At 37.9% G+C, this 23625-nt stretch overlaps 1 protein-coding gene across 3 annotated transcripts in view; it reads left to right on the forward strand.

Annotated features, from left to right (window-relative positions):
* AFG1L (AFG1 like ATPase) overlaps positions 1-23282 on the forward strand; it is a 76770-nt gene extending 53488 nt beyond the window's left edge. For 2 of the 3 annotated variants that reach the window (XM_054062129.1, XM_054062127.1), the window contains 5 exons: positions 1687-1757; positions 2014-2114; positions 15558-15698; positions 17376-17489; positions 18226-23280. In XM_054062129.1, coding sequence (XP_053918104.1) covers positions 1687-1757; positions 2014-2114; positions 15558-15698; positions 17376-17489; positions 18226-18372 — 574 coding nt within the window. In that variant the 3' untranslated portion in view covers positions 18373-23280. Of the gene's footprint in view, positions 1-1686; positions 1758-2013; positions 2115-15557; positions 15699-17375; positions 17490-18225 lie in introns of all 3 variants that reach the window. The other variant, XM_054062128.1, reaches the window with a different exon arrangement.
* The last annotated feature ends 343 nt before the right edge of the window (positions 23283-23625 follow it).

Consider the following 23625-nt stretch of genomic DNA (forward strand, 5'->3'; position numbering starts at 1 on the left):
GCTACAAGCTTTTGAAATTTATTTAGCAGTCTTGCCCCCAAAAGAAAATGTTCCTGTCCAGCATGTTTATATTCCCCTGTTAATGGTTATGGTGTCATCCTGACTCTTTTTCTAAATCCTCGTGTTGGTTCATGACCTGTGTAGTCTTTTCTTCATTTCAAATGTGTGACTGAGAGTTGGTCAAACTCATCAGATACTCATCTGAAAGCAATCAGTGTAGCAGAATTGAGATCAAAGCAACTTCCTAGATCTCAGTCTCAGGTATCTATGCTCAAAACAAACTTTCATGGCAATTCACCTACAGATATTCACCTAGGCATCACATTCGGCTTTTTCTTCTTGTAGCCTTTACTTCAAACTTGTTGATAGTTTTATGCATACACGGGTGCATGCTGCCTAATATATATGCACTTCCCCCCCTTTTTTGGCTTTTTTTTCCTGCTTTTGTCTGTTCCTTTTCATCTGTCACTTTGTCAGAGGAAAGCAGCACACAAATATCAATATTGAGAGAAGCTTCTTTTTTTGGAGTTACAGTTTTATGTAATCTATTCAGAAAAGGGTGGTATTAAGTTTTTGAAGTGGCACCTCCAGAAATTTGTGGGTTTTTCCCCCAGTTCTTTGTGTCTACAAGGTTTGCTGTCGTTAAGCTTAAGCTAAAAAGTAATTATTTAAATTCTGCTGTTACATTTTTAATGTACTTAAGGTCTAATGAACAGGAAAGTAATTGTGTACCGTGCTGATCATCACTTGTCGCTTAGAGGACATCTAGAACTGTGTGAAGCAATGCAACTTGGGCGCATTCATGGTCTATGAAAGTAGACTTTCACACCAAATGAGATTATACAAACTTCAGTGAAGCGTTCTATATCCTACTCCTAGTTTATTTAGTCTACCATAGCAGTACTTTACTATTCTCAGCTTTCAAACTCAGCTAGAAATATCATCTATCTTTAAGAATGAAACACAGAAAGGCTGGCCTTCTAAGCAATTCCGTGACAAAAACTATTCACTGATCAGACTGGTTTATAATTCTTATGGCAACCAGAAGGTGAATATAAACTTCACTTCAGCTCTCAGCACAGATGTTTTACCTTTTCACTGTCTGTGGTTGATCTTTTCCCAAATAGCACTGGGAACAGATGGGGGGAAACTGTTAAGATTACTAATGCAGAGATCGTGCTGGTATTTTGAATTTCATAGTTTAATTTTGCGAGTTCTCTGATCAGTACAATCAGTTGACTTGATTTCCACCCCCCACCTCCGGAAAGCTGCTCCAATATTTAATTTCACAAAGTCTCCTCTCAGAAATTTCAAAAAATACTTCTTTAGGTGCTTGACTGCCTTGCCTTGTCTATTTGCTCTTATTTTGCATGCAAGATAGAGCCAGAAGCCTTTTTTCTCATTGTGCACACATAGTGTTAATGGATCTGCTCTGCCTGTATTGCCTCATTACTGGAAACAGCTCAAAACACAGAAGTCTTTCAGTGTATGCAAATAAGGCAGAATCATCTACCTGAGAGTTAATATTCTCTACTTTTAAGTGTATTCTAAATCTAATGTTTGTATTTAGAGCATAACATCCTGTTCTCTTTTTTTATGGGCAAAAAGCTAAGCAGGCTCAGGCAGCTGTTTGATGTTGGCTTCAAGTGTTATTAATTTCATATTCTATTATTCTTTTCACTGTAGCACAAGTGAAGCTGATGTGGAGGCTGTCATGGATAAGTTGTTTGATGAGCTGGCTCAGAAACAAAATGATTGTACGTAAGTTAATTTCTCTTGAAAGAGAATACATTTAGAACACAATGCCCAATCTCCACTGACCAATTAATAAGTTCCATTGCTGTATATGGGTTGATGCCACACTCAAGTGGCAGTCATTGTATCAGCATTTTGTCTAATTTATGTGTTGAATCATGTGCTATTATTCATCAAGCTATGCATTTCCTATCTGTAAGAGATGAATTTTATAGTAATTATCCAGAGAAGATTGAGTCTTTGTTCATGTTCCCATAGTAACTAGACCAAGGATTCTGAAAGTGCAAGGCAGAGAGCTGAGGCTGAATAAAGCCTGTGGAACCATTGCAGACTTCACGTTTGAAGAGCTGTGTGACAGAGTGAGTACCCAGTCAAATCTAGATCGGTTAACGCTCAGACTTTTCACAGTTTAAAAAAAACCAAAAACCCAGACACAAAACCACACTATTTTCCCAAGTGGTGCTAAATTAAAAGGGCTTTTTTTAACATGGCAGAAAGATTTTGAATTTAACAGGAAAAAAAAAGAAAATAAAAAGAACTCCCTAAAAGAACAATAATAATTTTCTTTTTCATGATACAGTAAATACACTCTTAAATATACCACAGATTGTCTTCAAATATCCTAATACAGTATGTGCCTAGCTAATATAATAGCTGGAATATTAGTAGTCACAAAATATTGGTATGTAAATAGCATTCAAATACTGTTTTTAAAATCTGGGGTTTAAATAGATACTCAAGCGAAGGAGTAGTAATCCTGGCACCACTAGAATGAAGTTGTTGTTGCATGTGTTGGTTGTGAGTAGCTGTACAAGGGCTGTTGAGTCCCAGACCTTCTCAAAACTTGCCACATTTTGCTGAATACTGCCAAATTCTCTGCTAAACATATGGAGTGTGGTTGCTGAAAAGCTTTTGTTGTATATGACCTCCAGTTGGTTTGAAGGCAGTCCCCTGAGAAGTAGCAGTGTACTTCTGTGACCTCTCTGCTGACACCTGGAGTTATTATTAAATGATCACAACTCTAAATTGGGCCAATAGCACCTTTTATTCAGGACGCTGACCAGTCCTTTGATTGTGACATTACGGTTTCACCTCCATGTAGCTACCAAGTTGATAACTATTTGGACAGGAATTTCACTGTTTTATGTTTCAGACTGTAGGTTTGAGGCTTTGCTGGTTTTCAGTTTCAGACAGAACCAGTTAGCCGTTAGTGCTAATGTGGAGGTATGTTGTGGGTAGAACAGCTTGCTTTTCACTAAAGGTTTTGAGACATTTTCTTCATTGTTGCTCTTAATGAATCAGGAAACTATGTGGTCAGCAAACACTTGGAAAGTTCTTTAGTCCAGTAAATGCTTTCTGTACTGAAACAGGATAATAAATTGTTTCTAAGGAGAAGTGCTCTGGTAGCTTACAGGGCAGCAGCCACTACTTTGTGTCTGAAGGTTTTGATCCTGTTAAAGAATTGTGTGGAGTTCAGACTACTGTGGTGTAGCGGAGCTGAGGTTCTTGGTTTGTGCTCAGAACAAGTAACGACAATCCTTATGAAATGTTAAACATCATTTAGCAGTATTGTTCTTATGTTGATCATCTAGGACTTGAGAAGTCATGCTATATCACTTCAGGTACCTTCTGCAGATGGATTATGATAGTCTCTGATAGAATAATTACATGCTTAAAACTAAAGTAATACAGCAGACATGTTTTTCTTTAACAGCTTCCTCAGTCACCGCTTTTTTCTTTGCATGTGCCTTCATTTGTTTCTACCTTTAGTTGTTATATATAATTATTTTGCCGTGATTTTTCTCTTCAAATCACTGATGTACGTTCATAAATATTACATTAGTGTATTGGTAAGATGGTATCACTGTGCTCACTTCATAGGTAGAGAAGCATAATCATGAACTTCAGAACTGTGTGTGAAATTTGGGTGAATGGGCTGAGTTGCCTCTGATATGATTTTTTTCACGAATATAAACTTTTACAGGGTGTCATAGCAATAGTAAAAAATTCCCATCAGTTTAACCTGCATATAAGATCTTGCCTGCCCTGTTGCCTTTAAAATCTGCTAAAAGGCAAAAGAAAAAAATCAGTTGCCAAACCAGGAAACCATGCTCCTTTTTTTTTTAATGAAGTCTTTTAACTCTTTGATGGAGAAATTATACGTGCAGTATCTTTTTTTAACAGTCAGAATGCAAAGTCATTCCCACTGATGCCACAAAAGAAAAGGAAAAATAGGTAGGATCCAGAAGACCGCAGTGGTCTTTCATAGCCAAAACCAACTTCCCCCTAAAGTCAGGAGACTGTTATTCATATATATTCAAGTGTGCTGGCTAATAGTGGTAATTGTTTGTGGAGGGATAAAGCAGAGTGCTGTAGGAGACAGCTACCAGAGATTTGCTACTGCTTGTGGTACCAGAGTAGTAGACAGGTGGTAGACAGGCATCATAGGTACAACTATAAAGAAAAAGGAAACTAGAAGGCCGAAAAAGATGTAATGAAAAGGAAGATCCACCAAATAAAAATACTGGAAGGGATTTTTTTGGATTTGGCCAGAGTGAGTCTGCAAGTTTCTTTGTGCGGGACTTTGGGACCAAGGCCTATGGGAAGGCAGATTGTGTGAAGGAGACGTGGGGCAGGGAGTCTTCTAGATGGAGCCTGGAGCAACCAGAAAGGGGCTTAACTGACAGCCCAAGCAAAGCATTCTAGGTAGATAAATGCAGTTTAAAGTCACTGACATAGGAACAAATTAAACTTATAACAGAATTGAAAACAAGATTTGCAGTTGTTTTTATAACCAGTGATCAGACCTGGTGATAAGCACGATAAATGGGAAATTCTCATTAATGGCAAAACTGAGATATAATTGATAATATTGAAACCTCGCAGGAGAAGTCATAAAATAAGAATGTGGAATCAGTGCTTATGGCCCACTTAAGGACAGAGCAGCTAGAAGAGGTGGAGGACAGTATGCAACATTGAAGACATTGGTACCTGCCTTAAAGTTAATTAATACAGGGATCTGGAACACATATTAGTTAGTCTAATAATGAACAAACACGAAGTGTAGTACTCATAGGGGTCTGTTGCAAATGGAGAATGAGGAGGTGCGTTGCAACAAACCCGAAGTGTAGTACTCATAGGGGTCTGTTGCAAATGGAGAATGAGGAGGTGCGTTGCTTCTTGAGCATTTGGCTATAAAAAGCATATAAAGAAAAAACACTGTTGTACAGGAAACTTCTACTGTAGAAGAAATATAGAAAATGGTGAAATGTAATTAGCTTGAAAATTTCAAATGGTAATTTTCTAGCATAAAACGTTCTACATCCAGTACAAGGCTGTTTGGTTTGAGCGGTTTTGTGGGAGTTTACAGTGATGAATTAATCTGGAAATTTGTGTTGTGTGGGGCCAGTCTTCTCCATAATTTTCTAAGATTCAGCGTAACCAAAAGATACTTCTAAACAGTGAAGTTGCATTCAGGAAGAATAATTTTCAGAAGCAAAAGGGAAGTAAGACCAAAACTAACTTGAAAGTGAAGTGTAAAACATCAACAATAAAAAAGAACAAGAAGGACATTTTGAGGAAGAACATAGTATGCCCTGTGTCACTGTCAAGACAGAATAAAATAATACAGAACAAGTGGCAGCTAGTTATGAAGTGCAAGAAATTTAAAGGGAAACAAAATGTCATGAGCCAATACCATGTCTGCTCAGCTATACAATGACTTGTTGTTGATAAGTAAAAGGGGAGTTTTTATATGTTTTATGTTAATTTAATGTTATTGGCTTGTTCTTAGTTGGAGATGTATGACATGGTTGGACTCGATGATCCAGTGAGTCCCTTCCAACCTAGTGATTCTATGATTCTATGACATAATAATTATATGGAAGAAGAAGGTTTTACAAAAAATACTTGTTCTGCATAAAGCAGAGTGAAATATTTGTTTCACTAAAGGATAAAAAAATAGCCTGTGAATACAAATGCAATTAACTTGGGTTAAATTTATTTCTTCTGTTAAATTTGGTTTATGATTACAAAAAATATTTAATTTAAGGTAGAGGGATAAGTGAGTAATGAGGGGAGTCAGTTGATTTGGGAAGTTGGGTTATTTTAATTTATTTTTTTAATTACACAGAATTGTTACAATATTATCTTGGAAGATATCCTTTGGAGCTTTTTTCAACTGGCATATAACCAGTAATCATTGCTGCATGAGCAGACAACATTGTACTCAAAACATGGTGGATTGATTCCTTTAGCTACCCATTACCCTTTATAGTTCCAGAAGGGAGAATTTAAGTTTTGCATGAGTCGTTGTGTGAAAGAATGGATGCTTTTTTTATGTTGGAGAAATAGCTTATCACCCAAATGACTCTGCTTTCACGTCATTGTGACAATTATGTCTTCTAGTCTTGGATAACTGTTACAGCGCAGTCCAGAGGGTTAAACTTCCAGACCTAAAGCTCTATTTACATTTGTTGCGGTAGTATGATAAAGGAGATGTGTTTGAAATTGCTCAGACAATTACTTATTTAGACAGTAACTTTTGTAATATAATCTTTAATCTGAACAGTCTATAAATTTTCAAATTCACTGATGTTTCCTTTGAGATAAAATAAAAATTCAATTTCAAAGGGAAACATTAAAACATTTTCCACTTTGGTATTGTATGATTTCTTCAAATGTCAGCCAATACATAATAGATAAAAATAGAAAATAAGTGATTGGTAGCTATATACTATTTGAAACATCTCCTAGCTTTAAGTGGAATTTTCAAAATAGCTACTTTGTAGATAATACCTGAAAACCTTGGGAGATAGAGTTGGTGCCCCTCTAGTTGTATAGTCTTTCTTTTCTTGTTTCATGTGTTAGCATCCATTTTTTTAATATCAAGAATATAAGGAGTTACTTGTCTAAAACAATGCATCAGTTATTGGTAATCACCAGTTGTCCATTAAAGTTTATAAATGAAATAAAGATAATATATTGTATGCAGTGATATGACATGCAGTTGATTTGGTAAATAGCATCTTGTTATATTGTGTGCATCAAGTTTTAAATCATAGTTTCCTCTGGAAAATTCCAAGTTTTAGCTAATTTAGTTAATATCAAATCCATACACTTAACTGTTTTACCTTAATGGCGTATGTGAACATGTGGAAAACTGACACAAAAAAATGCTGGGTGAGAGGATCTTGATCTATTTTAGTTGCTTTAGAGCAAAATGAGACATAGTTTTTTGGATCTGCCACACCAGGGTTTATGTGGCAGTATGGCACGTGGTAGCATTTGTTGTGGCAGCATTTGTTGTGGCTTGAAAGTAGCGACCTACAGACTGGAATGGAGTCCTGTATATGTGCTTCTCCCCGTCATCATCCAGGAGGACTATGCTTGGTTTTTATCCAAATGTTCATTATTATATCATCTTTTCTAAGGCCTCATTAATGAACAAATGTAGCCAGAGAAGGCTGGGAGAGGCACCAAGCAGAACACTGACAAATAGTTCCTGAATTTTAATGCTATGACTAATTTCCCCTATTCTTCGTGGCCTTTAATTCCTTCCTTTTGGTTTCTCCATCTGGACAACGAGGGATATGTTTACCGATGGATTTAGATTGTTGCAAAACATAATTAATTATTTTTTTCATTGATTTAGTGTGTGAATAAAAGATTGCCACAATAGTGGGTTTTAAGGAGCTGGTCCTTAACAAGGAAATACAATTTATAATAGTGCTTGGCAAATTTCAGAAGGCTTCTTGGATGGTCAGACCAAGTAATTTGAACTCAACAATGTGTCTATAAAAAACTTATTTTTCCTTATCCCTTTTCTCAGCAGTTGAATATATATCCAAAGTTCAATTGGAAATACTTTTTAAAATAAAATGTACATATTAACTTGATTTAAAAATCTCAACATTCTAAACTAGCAGTCATGCAAATGTGAGTCTTGCTGCCCCATCAAAGTGGTTTCATTTCTCTGTGTTACATCTAAAAGTCAGTGTTCATTATGCTGTAGAAAAATCAACCTCTTCACTTCTCTTTTAAAAATTTTGCTTAAAAACTGGTAATTGTGACATTTTGGCTTGAATCTTATCTGGTATAAATAATTTAGATAACCTTATGTGTGATCTTCCAAGGTCTTAAGGAGACATGGTCTTCCTCACAAGACTGTCTTTTTAAAGTCTTCCTCTCACTTGTGCGTAGCAGCTAGTGCCCTCTGCTGGCAATACTGCTTTTGTAGTGGACTCAAACACATTTTAGCCTTTTCTTTGCAAAGATTGAATAATTTTGTTTCGTGGATCCTGTAGTCTTTTCATTTGATAATTAAGTGTAGCCTTTCATCCAGCTGCCAGTTACCAGTGAGGGTAGTGTATTAACATGACAGGAAAGTGTATCTATGAAATCGATTGTGTGGATGGGTAAAGAACAAACTGTCATGTTAAATACAGAAGGTCCAACACAGAAATGCAAGTTCATAAACAACAAGTCAGCAGTAACTGGGAAAGTGTATCAGCAAAGTATTGCCACATGCGAATCCTATTCCTATATGCACCGTAGACAACTGCTTCTGGCGACTTTTGGAGGATATGGGGCTAGATTAATCTACGGGGTTTATTTTTGAAGTAATTTAAATAAGGTCATGTTTGCGGTTCGAGCTGGAAAACAGAGAAGAGGAATTTGCATTACTAACCATTAGCAAACATACTATGGCATAACAAAGATAAGAAATTAAATTTAATATCTGTGTTGTAAAAGGTTATCTTACAGTGATTTTGTTTTCCCTAAAAGTTGATTAGCATTCCTGTAATTGGCAAAATACAGTATTTGTGTGGATTAGCACAACAAAGAAGTGGCAAACAGTTTCTGTTAGGTTGTTGTTCTGCTACAATAGGCACACTCCACAGCCCAGTAGGAAGGTGTATTTTGCACTTCAAAATGAAAGATCTAACTAAGCTTTTTGGGAAAAAAAAAGTCATCATAATTTTCAAAGGCAACTAGTGATTTACAAACGCAAGTGTCTGTCTTTAAGTCAATTAGTAGGCTCCCCTACATGATGACACAACTCAGCTGCATTTGCAGTTTAATGATTCTGAATCATTTTGAGGGAATTACCTCCATTAAAAAGTGCTAAATGTATCTACTGTGTAATTTGGTGTCATCTTTAGGATTGTCGGGTGTAACTGTAAATAAACATACCATGGAGTTGCTTAGAAATGAGCACTGTTTTCAGTAGCTTTTTAGAATTATAGTTTTCCTTAGTTTGATTTTGATCTTAGTTTTAATCCCAGCTGGAGATCAGATTTTGCAGCTTCAGTTCTGAACAGAGAGCCTGTCCTTTCATTATAGCTACATTTGCTTTAAGAATTTAATCAGTTTCTGTACCCCCTAAAAAAGTTGCCTTATCTAACTCACAAGTATGTTTTATAAAATTACATTTAAGAAATTTATTTCAGGTGGAAATATTGTAATGCAGTAATATTGTTAGTCACACCTCGTTTCTGTTTCATATCTTATTTTGTATGTATTGGCGGTTAATTTTAGAAAGCACTCTCTTTCAGTGGAAGCTGCATAAACCTTGAGATTTTAGATCCTATACTTTATAGACCACGGAGCACATAAAGACAAGATTTCTGTCACTGATTGCAATTTTAAGGGTTTGCCTTTTTTTTTTAATTCAGTTTTTTATTTCTCACATGCCTGTATGTACTTACTTTTTTTTTTTTTTAAAATATTGTTGGCTGTGGATTAAGTGCCAATATATGAATAGACCTATAAATAGAATGATCTATAAACCTAATTCCCATGGTTTCTAAGTTCTTTTGAAAATTTGCAAAAAATCACTAGATCACTTGAGTTGTGATTATTTAAGGGAATACTTAGGGGAAATTTACATCTAATTTTGATGTATATACATTTCTTTCTTATAGCCTTTTGTATTTTACCTGCTTATACCTGTTGAAATTGTTTGTATGCTTGTTGGCTTACTGTACAAAGCAACAGAAGCCTTTTGTTTAGTCTTAACTATTTTTGGAGACCTTTTTGCTGACAAATGCCATACTTTAGAGTTGGAATTGAAAATTTGGCAGTGAGGACTTCGGGAGCAGAAGGATGCCTTTTGCTGTTCTTCCAGCTCGGACCAGCTGATAGGCCTTTGAGATATCTCATTTCTTGTAGGTTCATTATGGATGTTGGTCGCTATTTAGTAGATAAGCTTTTCCGAATGATGGGTGAACATAGGAGCATGTTCTAGTGAGACTGAAATTTCAACTCGGTTGGGATAAAACTGGGAAATGGGTCAATATCAGTGATGAAAACAGTGTTCATCTGCGTGCAAGAAAATGAACTCAAGCAGAGCAGGTGCAGAAAGGTGTATGTGGGAGAGAGTCCAGGCTGGAGTGGCATGCATGTTCTCCCCACAGGAGGAAACAAAAATGTGAGAACCTCATCCATATCAGTCACCCCAAATAAAGGCCAAGAACATAAAAACACTATTCCAAGTTAGTAGGTAGCACTGTCATACATGAATATAAAATTGTTTATGAATACTAAAAAAAGCTGGAAGTTAAAAGCATCTTCTTAATCAGCAAAAGAGCAAAGGTCTGAAATGACTTTCCACTATGAGAAATGTGACTAAAAATCTTCTGCTATAAGATAAAGCCAAATCAGTTCTTACTGGGATTCCATGATGAGGTAACCTACGTAGGGGGCTGTACTTGGTCTAGAAAATAACTTTTAGCCTAGGGTTTATAGATCTCAGATTCCTGTTCTACTGACCATCCATGTGGGTGTCAAAGCTGGTAAACTCACAGAAAGGATGTGCAGTAGGTATAAGATAAGGTGCTATCAACACCAAAATGCAATTAGGAAACTCTAGAATGCCTGTTGCTTGTGTTAATCTGAGTTTTTCCCTCCTTCTGCATAGGGACTACAGTGATAATCATTGCTATGTGATGTTGTAATTACATGATCACATATAGCTGAGTGCTGCCTTGCATAATTGGCTTCTGTCATAGTCTGCACCAGAGTTAGTGTGTGATACTGTTCTTACTTATGCAAACAAAAAGAATTCTCCTACACAAGCACTTGAAAAGTCCATAAAAAATGAGATCCTGTGACACACTAGAAATGATGACAAAACATGTATTGATAAATGTGTTGGCTATGCCCTAACAATCTTACATTTTTATTTAAACTTTAGCAGGCGGCTGCATTGCAGATTGTGCCTTGGGTTTTTCTGTTCTTTTCTTGATTTACAGTGTTGAAATATTATTATACCTTGGTGCTCCGTTTTATCAGCCATACTAGTGACAGAGCGTGGCTCCTTTGCAAACAGCAAGAAGACCTCTATGATTTTTTATTGCTTAATGTGTCTTAGTTGTAAATACTATCCAGTCTTAAACTGTATTTTGGGCTTAGGAAGTTCTGGAGCATTGGAGTGTCTGCAGTAAATTGTAGTTATTGTCAGTGACAACTCTTCAGGATGTAACTGGAACTGGCCCCGGAATAACTTCCAACATAAAAATAAATTTTTTCTTGAGATGAAATATCTTCTTGTAACATACGTAAAGCATTCTCTATTCTTCAGACAGTCTCTAAAAGGTGAGCTACTTTGTCACTGATGAGTCAACAAACAAGGAAGATGCTTTATACTTGAATTAAATGGAATACATAATAGGATCAGGAGAAGACTAACTCTTAAAACAGTCCACAGAGAGCTCCAAATAATAAACATCCTACTTGAACTGAGATGATGATAGCTGAAAATGCATTAAGTAGACAGACAAACAAAAACAAATGAAGGTGAGAACTCAGTCAAGCAGGCTGAAGTGGAGTAAACACTTTGTAAGGAGGGAAGCTCATGTTAGCGCTAATGTGTTTTGCATTAGTATTATGCCTATAAAATACTGACTTCTGGCATCAGAGTTAATGATAAAAATCTACAAGTTTTACCCGGTATACGCATGCTGGAACAATAATACCATAGGAAATTTTCTTATCTGTTAATGTGGGTTGTTGGGTTTTTTTTTTAAATATTGCAGAATGTGAAAGAATTGGTAACAAATAGTAGAATCACAGAATCACGGAACAGTTTGGGTTGGAAAGGACCTTAAAGATCATCCAGTTCCAAGCCCCCTGCCATGGGCAAGGACACCTCCGTCTAGATCAGGCTGCCCAAGGCCCCATCCAACCTGGCCTTGAACACCTCCAGGGATGGGGCAGCCACAGCTTCCCTGGGCAACCTGTGCCAGTGCCTCACCACTCTCACAGTGAAGAAATTCTTCCTGATGTCTAGTCTAAATCTGCCCCTTTCCAGTTTGTACCCGTTCCCCTGGTCTATCCCCACAAGCCTTTATGAATAGCCCCTCTCCAGCTTTCCTGTAGCCCCTTTCAGGTACTGGAAGGTCACTGTAAGTAAGTGACAACTATTACCTAAATGTGTTATGGTTCTGAAGTTGAGTTTTGATTGATAATTAATGAAATAAAAAAAGATCAGACACTGCCAGAAACACACACCAAATCATTATTTTTAGAATGTTCAGAAGACCAGACTAATCAGGCTAAACTTTTAATAAGAGGATTACATGTATATGTGTCAATATTAGGAGGATTTGTAGTGTCATTAGCAACTTCAGAGGCAGTAATACCTTCATGTGTGCTACTAACTAAAACAGGATATTTTCTGTGACTGGGTGAAGTTTGTAAAATAAGTTTCTGCCCTAGAGGGTTATATAGAGGACAGTGGTAAGTGCCTAAAATGATTTGTCACTATTCTTGTCATCCTGTCCCAAGCCTGTATCGTTGGTGGTCAGGACCCAGCCAGTACTTGCTGCAAGTTGAGGACAAAGGGCCTGTAGGCAATACTGGAAAGGGGAGGGCTGCTGGCTGCTGAAACAGCAGAAATCTGCTCCTCAGTGGAGCTTATATATTTGAACTGTACAGCCAGAATCTCTTGCAGTGGTGTCCTTGAAGCCGTTTTCCCTGGCTCTCTTTTCTGTGTGGCACAGAGTTGGTACATGGATGCTTGTGCCAACTTCATGCTGGTTTTGCAAAGGCCACAGACCAGTGGAAATGGGACTTGAGAAGCTGTCACAGTGCCCCTGCATCATGGTCTCCTGCATTTGGCGCATTTTTAGTGTAGCTGGTGAGTTAGGAAAGCTTCAGAGCATTTGCAGGCAGCGTGGAAATTGGGTCAATGCCAAGGTTAAAAGAATACAAAAAGGTCTTTAAACTGTCCCCGGAGCATTTGTAGATTTGCTGGTTGTTCCTTCTTTTTACTGTAAGTAAAATAAGGCAAGAGGAAATTAAAGGAATTATCCAATATAAGAGTAAGTCATGTTGAGAACAAGATAAAAAGCTTTGTCTTCACATCCAGGGTTATGTCTTTCTAAACTCTAAAAGGAGCGGGTTTGAGTCCTTTTCTATATAAAGAATTGCAGCTGATGCCAGCTGAGCCATATATAACAACAGCCTGGCTGACTCGGAGTTTCAGTTGCATCTCACCAGACTTGAGTCTTGGCAAGGAGGAACAAACTCTGTTCAAATGCTCGTGGCTGCTAGGCTCTGGTCTTGCTGATCATAAGATTTTCGAGTCTCCAAAGGCATGTTTCTACCAACATTTAGAGAATATTACCACTTAGCGCTGGGGTAGGTGTTTCAAAAACTCTTGTTAAACAATTAAAAATTATCTTCATTTCATGTCCTTAATTAGAAGAATGTTTTAATTGCTTGCTTCTTGCACTGCTGAAGTCGATTGCTTGTTCGGCTGTAATAAAGATATGTATTGTAGCCCTCTATGAACTGTGATTTTATGTCTCTATAAAAAGCAGAAGTATTCAATCTTCCTTTCTTCCTAGTTGAAATGCATTCGCCTTCTTTTCATCCTCCACCTGTTTCTTCTCTACAGCTCCTCAGGTTTTTAATTTTCACGTCTGGATAGCCATCAAGGTGCCCACCAAGTTCTTAAATGTGGAGCTCAGCAGTTGGGCACTTCAGTTTGTGGATTTTGCAAAAGTTTGAAGCCTTTAATTTTACTTACTTATTTATTTATTTTAGGAATCAGCTTTTACTATTTGATAACTTTGTACTTGAAGAGGGTGTTTTGATACCAGGGAATGTGACCAGGGAAGTTATTCTGCCCCTGTACTCAGCATTGGAGAGGCTGCACCCCGAATACTGTGTTCAGTTTTGAGCCCCTCGCTATAAGAAAGACATTGAGGTCCTGGAGTGTGTGCAGAGAAGAGCAATGAAGCTGGTGAAGGGGCTGGAGAACAATTCTTAAGAGGAGCGGCTGAGGGAACTGGGGTTGTTTAGCCTGGAGAAGAGGAGGCTGAGGAGAGACCTTATTACTCTCCACAACTACCTAAAAGGAGGTTGTAGAGAGGTGGGTGTTGGCTTCTTCTCTCAGAAAATAGGTGATGGGACAAGAGGGGATGTCCTTAAGCTGCCTCAGAGGTTTAGATTGGACATTAGGAAAGATTTCTTCACAGAAAGGGTTATCAAGCACTGGCAGAGGCTGCCCAGGGAGGTGGTTGAGTCACCATCCCTGGAGGTATTTAAAAAGGTGGGTAGATGGAGTGCTTGGGGACATGATTTAGTAGTAGACAGGTATCCTTGGAGTTGATGATCTCAAAGGTCTTTTCCAATCAAGCGATTCTATGATTCCATATGGTTTGGGTGAGAACGTTTATCATATTGGGGCAAATCAGAATAATTTCTTATTAATAATTGCTCAAAATAACTTCTCGCAGAAGGGCTGTATTTAAGCAGTTATGCTGGGCCTACAGCAAATTTGTCTCACAATTTCAGTTAAAGAAAATACTTTTAATTTCCTGTTTTTAAGATGTTAGCAGCATTGCAGTGCTTTATAACCATATTATACTGTAGGTACAGCACATTTTATAGCTGGGAATGTAGTTGTGACATTGTTCTGCAAAATGCTGCTGGTCTTGCTCTGTGGAGTAGTTGCATCCGAGTACTTGCACAAGTAAAACTTAATAGTTTCAGGAGTTTGAAGTTTTTCTGAGATACAGTAGCTTAATAGCTCAAGATAAAGTGCTGCCTGCAGTACTAATAGGATAGGTCTTACAGAAAAAGTTATCTTCCATGTAATGAAAAAGTAATTTTAAATTAATGTATTTGAATGTGTACTTGAATGCACTACTACTATTTGAGCCTATTTTCTGTTGATGGTTTAGATAGACAAGTAGAAACTAGTAAGGTGGTCTTACAGATTTTTATTTTATCATTACAGATGAAACCATGAACAAAGGAACTACTACAGAATTGTGGTTTTGTCTTGTTTCCTCTTATATTTTTATTCAACCTGGGTTAGTCTTGGGTGAACTAAATGCAGGTCTACTTATGATTTAGTAACCAGCCTGTGCATTTGAATTTAAAAATCCTGCTGCTGGAAAGCATCCTAATATCTGTTCAAATTTTTTATGCTTTCAGTTAATGTTGTAGCTTAAACATGTTTTTTCTTTTCTTCTACACATTCCAGTTTAGAGTGATTATTTTGTTTATAGTTGTCACAGTGATCATAACATTGTCAGGATGCAGAAGAGGCGCACTTTTAACTGTTGAACACTGTTCAGGTAAAGGTGACAGTATGAATGAGCACCCATGTATACCTGCATTTGTAAGGGCAAACAAGCGTTCCTGAAGCAAGATATGAAGAAACAGAGATAAGAATATGATCAGGACTTGACTGCAATTACAGAAGAGAGGATGTATTTCAGGATACAGTGGTGTTTATGTATCATTCTGTCATGAGTTTCCTTTTCTTATGGTTTGTTTTGTTTCAGCCTCTTGGGGCCAGTGACTATTTGGAAATATCAAACCATTTTGACACAGTCTTTGTTCGTGACATACCACTTCTTACAATGGCAAAAAGGACACAAGCTCGTCGTTTCATTACCCTTATTGATACCTTTTATGAGCATAAGGTGAGAACTAAGCCTTTCCTGAATCTATAGGGATAAAACTGGGAACCCTAGAACCTGCCTGTTGTAACTGGTTTGAAGTAGGGTTTTCTGTAGTAGTATTTTGGAAAACATGAGCAGAATGAACTAGCACTGCACAGAAACATCATTCCAGCTTTGCAGAAAAAGGCTCCACTGCAATAAGGGCAAATAAGCAGTTTGTTGGGTTTGGTTTTTTTTTAAATTTCTCTGAGTATTAAGCTTGACCATAAATACAAGCCTGAGCTCATTTGCCTTTCTTGAATAGGGATGTTGCTTCTTTTCTAACCCAGGAAAACCACAGAGCCACATCATCATTTTAATAATGAAAGATTGTGCTGCCAGCTGTGCTGGAGTAAATTTAAATTCTTTAAATCTTAATCTGTGTGGGCAGTTGGTTGGGAATCAGCACCTTGCTGAACAGGGTGCTGAAGAATTAGTAGTAGATTTGCATGATTAACTTTAAAGAACACAGTCGCTATAGGCTTTACATTAGGTTGCAGAACTGCTGATGGAATAGTAATCATAAAAGCAACACTCCTTGTGGATTTACAGAGTTTTCAATCATGGAAGCAAAATCAGCACTGCTAAAACAAAGAGAAGTTCACATTTAAAATCTTTTTTTTTAAATATAGGATATGAAACCCTGTCTTACATGTCATTATATATGCACACATGTAAATATTTATGCATTTGGGATATATCGATTGAGATTCTATTTTTCAAGAGTGTCCTGGCAAGATGATCAAAAAGGCCCTGATTTTGCAAGGTATTATTGAACTAACTAAGTGTATGAGTAGTCTCACTTAAGTCAGCCAAATTCTTTCTGCTTTATGATTTGGAAATGGACAGTTTCTCAGAGGATATGCTAATATTTATAACCTAATAATAGTGTGTTAGAAAACAGGTGGATCTGCTCTATCTACATGTTGTCATTAATAATTGCAAGCAAACAGCTGCTTTCTATTACTTCCTCCACAGGAGAAAATGGTTTCTAAAGTGCTGTCACAAGTAGGTGTTTGGAAAAGCAAACTACCTGAGAGAGCATATTTATGGAGACCCATCCACAATGCAAACATTTTGTGCGCATACTGTCTCCTTCTGTAATAAAATTTCAGTCTCTCTTCAGTGCAGTGCCAGAAATACTGTACTTCACGTTTTATCTCCTCCAAGCAGACAGGAAAACAGCAAATATCGTTTACTTGAGTAGCACAGGTGAAAGCAAGAGGGTCTCGACTCAGCCTGCTGGGAAGTTTGAAATTTAAACATTCTTTAGATGAAAATACGTATGCAGTTCACTTACCTACTCAGAGGAACTTGGCTATGGGGGGGAAAGCAAGCAATGGTTACTGATGCTTTATAGCTGTTATTTTAGAAAGTAAACTTGATTGTGAGCTCGTTGCCTGTATAGCAGATATTCTGAGTATTTTAACTGTTCTGTGAATAAAAGTTACATGAGTTATTATTAAAGAAAACAACCTGTAAGTTTGATATTCCAAATTAATATGTCAAGGAAATCTGTAACAGCAGTGCTAATAAGAGAAAGGGAAAATATCTCAAAAAAAACCAAAGTCATAATTTGAAGGTTTTGTACAACATGCATTTTATCCCTTTTCTGTAAAGCCTGAGTGATGATGATGTTGCCTATTTTCCTTCTCTCAGGTGCGTATTATTTGTTCTGCAGCGACTCCTCTCCAAAGCTTGTTCCTGGTACAACACGACAGTGGTGAGCTAGAGGACAACAGAGTGTTGATGGATGATTTGGACTTGAGCCAGGTACATGATACTAACATCATCTCCCTTTTGTAACGAAATTGGTTTTGGTCTCATAATTGCAGCAGCCTTTTAGGAAGAGGAATCAAGTAAACATTTAACTAGTGATTTGCTGCTTTTTCTGCAGTGTATCTGTCACTCTCATAATTGCATGTTATTTATTCGTAGTCCAAGAAAATGTCACGATTTATAGAACCATTTTGTGTAAGTTTTAGGGTCATTTTGATTGTTAATCACTATAGCTGTTCAATCATGTATGAAAATACTGATTTAAGTTTAGCTCCTACATTTAAGATACAGAAATAAAAGATGTTGTGTTCTACATACTCCTAGACTATGCAGGACTGCCTCACAAATCCTCACAAACAGTACTATTGTGCATGTTGCTTTTTCTGTTTTTCCTCTTCCCTATAACCTAGTTATTGTTAATGATTTTTTAAATTATTCGTCTAAATCGGTATGCAATTAGTCAACAGAAAAGTGAAAACAGATGGTTAACACGTCATCATGTTGTTCTAAATGCAAATTATTGTTTTGCTACGTTCCTTCACAAGATTACCTAGCTGAAATAGATGTTTTTCTTTAATTTTTGGACATAAGTTTTTTTTTTTGGTGCCATGCTGCTGTCTCGCATTGTCAAAGTCTGTAAAGCGCTCAGCCTTAGGAGTTAGATAAAGTGCACCTCAGTCCAGCTATGTCTCTCACTGTTTTGTGGTACTGTTTTTGTGTATTAATGTAGGAATCTGCCAAAGGACTCTCCATGTTTACAGGAGAAGAGGAAGTCTTTGCCTTTCAGCGTACTGTCTCACGGCTCACAGAAATGCAAACCGAACAGTACTGGAAAGATGGGGACAGAAGCAAAAAAAAAGTTATAATTAAAAGTTGAATAAAACCACCAAGAAGTAATACTAAGGAATTGGAAACCATTTTAGTACAACTGAAAAAAAAAATTGCACTTTATCATCTGGACCTTCTTTTCTTTCATAGTTTTTTTTTCCTTGCTTAAGACATGAAGACTTGGTTATTTTTTCGTACCACCAGCCCATGGGCTTGTGAAATTTTACTTTCATTTTCTTGTCTATAAAATATAACTTTGATGATCAGGAAGTTTAATGGGATTAGATTTTTTTTTTTTTCTGGAGAATTGGTCTAGAGACAAGGTTAATGGGCCATGCAGGGTTCACGGTAGATTTATAATGTCATGTGAAGAGGCCACTTCATGGTTCGTGCACTGCTTCGGTCACGTACAATACAGTTTGCACAAGAGAAAAATCAAATGCTTGCTTTATGAAATGCCTGATAACGTATAGGTCCCTGCTAGAATCCTGGAACTCCTCTGTAGAGTATTCTGGTGGTGGGGTGGGGTCCCTATTTTCTGTGTGCAGCCACCTGCAGGCTCTTAAGAGTTTCTTGTAGCCAGACTGTGGCTCAGCTGGGTCCATCAAAAACTAACGGTTTGAACAAGAAGAGAAGCCTGAGGATGAGCTTGAAGGTACACGAAACTGCACAGCATTAAGATCTAAGTAATAAAAGATGGGAAAAGAAACTATGATAAGATGGGATACTCTAACACAGACGTGCAAGTTAATAATCCTGCAGAGAGTATTAACTATCTATTAAGTATCCGACTGAGATAATTGAGGTTGTTCAGCCTGAAGAAGAGAAGGCTCCGAGGAGATCTTATAGCAACCTTCCAGTACCTGAAAGGGGATACAGGAAAGCTGGGGAGGGACTATTATAAAGGCTTGTAGTGACAGGACTTGGGGAAAAGGTTATAAACTGGAAAGGGGCAGATTTAGGCTTGACGTAAGGAAGAATTTCTTCACCATGAGAGTGGTGAGGCACTGGCACAGGTTGCCCAGGGAAGCTGTGGCTGCCCCATCCCTGGAGGTGTTCAAGGCCAGGTTGGATGGGGCCTTGGGCAGCCTGATCCTAGTGGGAGGTGTCCCTGCCCATGGCAGGGGGTTGGAACTAGATGATCTTTAAAGGTCCTTTCCAACCCAAACTATTCTATGATTCTAAATTTTGTGGTTCTGACTCTGCTGCCTCTACACCAGTGACAGATCTGTGCCCTGAATTTTCTCAGGCTCCATTGATACCAAGCTGCAAGCACATCTGCTCTGATCTGGGGAGAGTGGTACATAGGAGTGAGTTTTATGGAGAAGATGGGATCTTAACTGATTTCCCAAAACACATCACCTATCCTCATGTTTGTAGTTGGAAACTTTCTTTTAGTTAAAAATGCAATTGTGTCGTTCTTGGTTTTAATTGAACTGAAACAAAATATGGTACTGTGCATATTGGCTTATACTGTATTTTTATAAAAACACACTTTAAGAGCATATTTAGAAACCTCAAATAGGGAAAATATTGTGGCAATGGACGGAAACGATTGCCCTAATTTCTTAGGGAGGAGACACGTAACATGATGTCTCTGAATTTGAGGGGTTTTCTTGGATTTTGCAACATGACCTTTTTCATGTACTGTTACTTGTTAACAAAAATATCCTTCTCTGCCTTTGTTAAGCCTGATTAAATTGCTTCAGTCATAACCCCCATCACAATTACAGAAAGCTTTCAAAAGGGACTTCTGGGGTGCAGGGAGGACTGGAGAGGTTCTGTGCTCTTGCATGTGTTACAGCAGTGCAGGTGTTTTGAAGCTGTGTGCTTGTCTGGGTTTCTGTTCTGATCACTTCTGTTTGCCCTGGAAGTTCCTTATGCTGCCTATACCTGTTCTCCAAAGAATATTTAAAGCCTCTATTTATAGTTTACAACTTATGCAACTACGTTGCTATTCCCACAAAGATTACTACCGTGGAGAATTTTAATGTATATTTATGAAAACCCCAATCAGAATACATTGCTTATACATAAGAATATCTGAATAATTTATGTATATTTTCAGAGATTTCTATTAGCTTTCTCAACAGAGGGACTATTGAGATTCATGCATGTGTGTCTGTATATACATACACATATGTATGCTTAATTTATACATCTATATAAATATAGATAAAACTAATATATATAATTTCAGTGTGTATGTTCTGTATGTTTCAGTGTGTATGTTTCAGTGTGTATGGTTCTGTATTTATACATGGCAGTCTATGCTCATCATGCCGGGCCTGTGCTGATATCTCTCCTAAAGCTTCAGCCTTGACATTTTTTCTGGTAGCATTCAAATACCTCCTGTCTACTCTGAACCAGAATGTATTGTGGGCAAGTGGGAGGTGGCGGGAGATACCCTAAAGCATTTTGCATCTGGAAATGTATTTGCATGATTTTAAAAGCATTTTATATGTTTAGCCTGTATCTCCTCCTCCATCATGTGGGACAGGGGAAATGCCTAATCTTGCAGAAAATGGGTGAGACGTTTGGGATGTGTGAGAGGAGGTTCTGGCAGGTTCTGCATTCCCACAGAGACTGTCTTGGGCAATGTTTCTTCACACTCTGTGTGGGTAATGACAGACCTCCCTGAAGCTCGCAGGGCAGAGGTGCTGGTGCTCCAGCTGGTGCAGCTTTGCCCATCAGCATTTGAGGCTTTTTGGCAATTTAAGCATTCATCCCAAAGTCAGATAGCACAGGTTTTTGAAAGGTCCTATGCACAGTGGAACTCTGGTATCATTGAAAACCTCCTGAGATGTGGGTGAGCTCTGTCAGACCACATGAGGTAAGTTCCCAAAAGCTTCCAAAGCCAACACTGCTTCCAGGGCATATTCCTAAATAAAACAACAGTGGAGTCTTTCCTTGGCCAAGAAGAAAAGCTGTCTGTTGGGAGTCATCGTTATGCGCCAGCTGTAATCAAGCAGAAAAAATGAGGAATATTCCAGAAGGGTTTGGGGGCTGAAAGAGGCTGTAAACCAGCAAAGCTACTTAAATCACTGTACAATATTTGTGGTTGCACTGCAGAGTGTGGATTACCTCTGTTAGTTCAGGACCACAAGGAGAGATTGATGGGACCAGTTTGTCAGCCAGGCCGGATGCCGGGGCAGAGATCCCCGCAGTAACCACAGAAGCAGCATATTTATGTCTATGCACTTCCCTGAAGGAAGTGAGCCCCTATACGCTTGTTTTACCATGCTGCTAGTAATGTAGCATGCATAAAGTCTCTTTCCAGTAGCGAACGTGGAGGAGGCTTATTCTGAGGCCAAACAACGTCCAGGCTACTGGTGCTGGCCAGAATCTGTCACTGGGGCACAATGGACAACACTGGGTGTGTTCTGCCCCAGGGCGCTCGGTCACCTATGCTCCAAGCAGCCCTGTCCTCTGCTGCCTGGCCTGCTTCTCGCTGCTGGGTCTGAGACTTCTTATCGCCACATGAAGATGTTTGAATTGCCAAAACTTGAACAGCGAGATGCCTGTGAATAAACTATGCATTCTCCATAATGGCCTTAAAATTGCTGGATTTATGCTGCATCCTAAGGTGAAGTATTGGCTTTTAGGTCTTCACCTAAAGAAGACCTAAAATTGGCAAATTCATGTCATCTCAGATCTGCAATGTTTTTATTTCCCTTTAGTCATTCAGCAAACATTATTGCCAAGTTATTTTTAAAGGCCTTTTTGTGTACCAGTACTGATGTGGTTTGATATTTTGCTGTCACGGGAAGTAAAACCCTTGTGATACGGACAGTGTGGAACATTTCACATTGGTTTATAAAGGCCACATCCTAGCTGAGAATCTCTCAGCTAACTTATTTCAAATACTTGATTGATGAGGGAATGTTCCCAGTGCCTGAAAATTTAAATGACAGCTTCTGTGAGCACAGTTCCTCTATCCATGTAGGCATTTTATCTTTAAAACTGATTTTCATTTTGTGTTTTTGTGCAGTAGCTCTTACTTACCTTTTTGTTATAAATGATGCAGTTCTGCCTTCCAAAGCTACTGGTTTTCTGTATTTACCTTCGCACACGTTGGGGGATCAATTGCAGTATTTTGGGTGTAACGCAACAGCCTTCCAAAGGTCTTTGAGGGCTTGAAGATGTGCTTCTTGCTGTTGACACTTTCTCCTAAAAATGAAAACCATTTTTTTTTGAGTAAAGGTGATCTTAGTGACACTCTAGCTGGATAGATGTCACCTCTTTTGCAGCAACTTAAACATGAAAAGAACTGACCAGGTTTCAAACACTGCTCAGCATCTTCCTCCATCTAACAAGGAGGAAGACTACTCGCTCCACCAAGACCTGTCTAAAAGGATCAAGATCCAGGACTTCTCTTTCTGTAGTTCTGGTTCTGAATAAGCCCAGTGCCTCAGTTTCCCTGTGGCTGACATGGGAATGATGGTACTTTTCTTACTTGCTAACACTGGAGTAGTGCCAGGCTTCACTCATTAATATTCTAAGATGTTTGCCGAGGCTCTGGGATGAAAATACTTCAGTAAAGTATGTAAATAGTGCAAAAAGTAATTTATCTACTCAAAGTGGATTAGTTTCCTTGTTTGGGTTACAGAATTGATGCCATCAACTAAACGCCTCTTTGTAGTCATGATTTTTTTTTTTTTTTGTATAATGCAACTATTTTAAAGAATAAAATTCTGAGGGTTGTGATTAAAATCCTAACCAATACCTGTCATTTTTCTCCTACCTGTAAAGACAGCTTTCCAATACGATTTAGTACAACCTTAGCTCCCGTACTTGTGAGCTATGGTGGCTTTGTAAATTCTGTTGGGATTTTCCTTGTATTATATACTAAGATTTTTTTTAAAAAATACATAATTTTGACTTTAATATATAACTGAACACTGTTAAATACTTCTGTTATTTGAGAAGAATTTATAATAAATTGTAATAAAAATTAATAAATTTTTTTTGTAATAAAAATAAATTTAGAGTTCATAAACATTTAACTTATTATTCATGCTATTTGTAGGTATATTGTTCAGGATGCACAGGCCTTCTGTTAATTACTTAGAGATATTTTTTTAATCTCAGTCTCCCTGCAATCCTGGAACAGGCAGCATTGCCAGTTTCATAGAACCATAGAATGCTTTGGGTTGGAAGAGGCTTGAAAGATCATCCATATCCAAATGAGCTGTAGCACTGCAGGTCATTGCCCTACAGGTGGCTCAACTTTTGGTAGGTGTATCAAGGGCTTGTCAGAAAGGTCCTCCTCCTCCAGAGGCAGGTTAAATTTGCTCTCCTC

This window comes from Cuculus canorus, chromosome 3 (assembly GCF_017976375.1).
Source record: "Cuculus canorus isolate bCucCan1 chromosome 3, bCucCan1.pri, whole genome shotgun sequence".
In the NCBI taxonomy this organism is placed as follows: domain Eukaryota; kingdom Metazoa; phylum Chordata; class Aves; order Cuculiformes; family Cuculidae; genus Cuculus; species Cuculus canorus.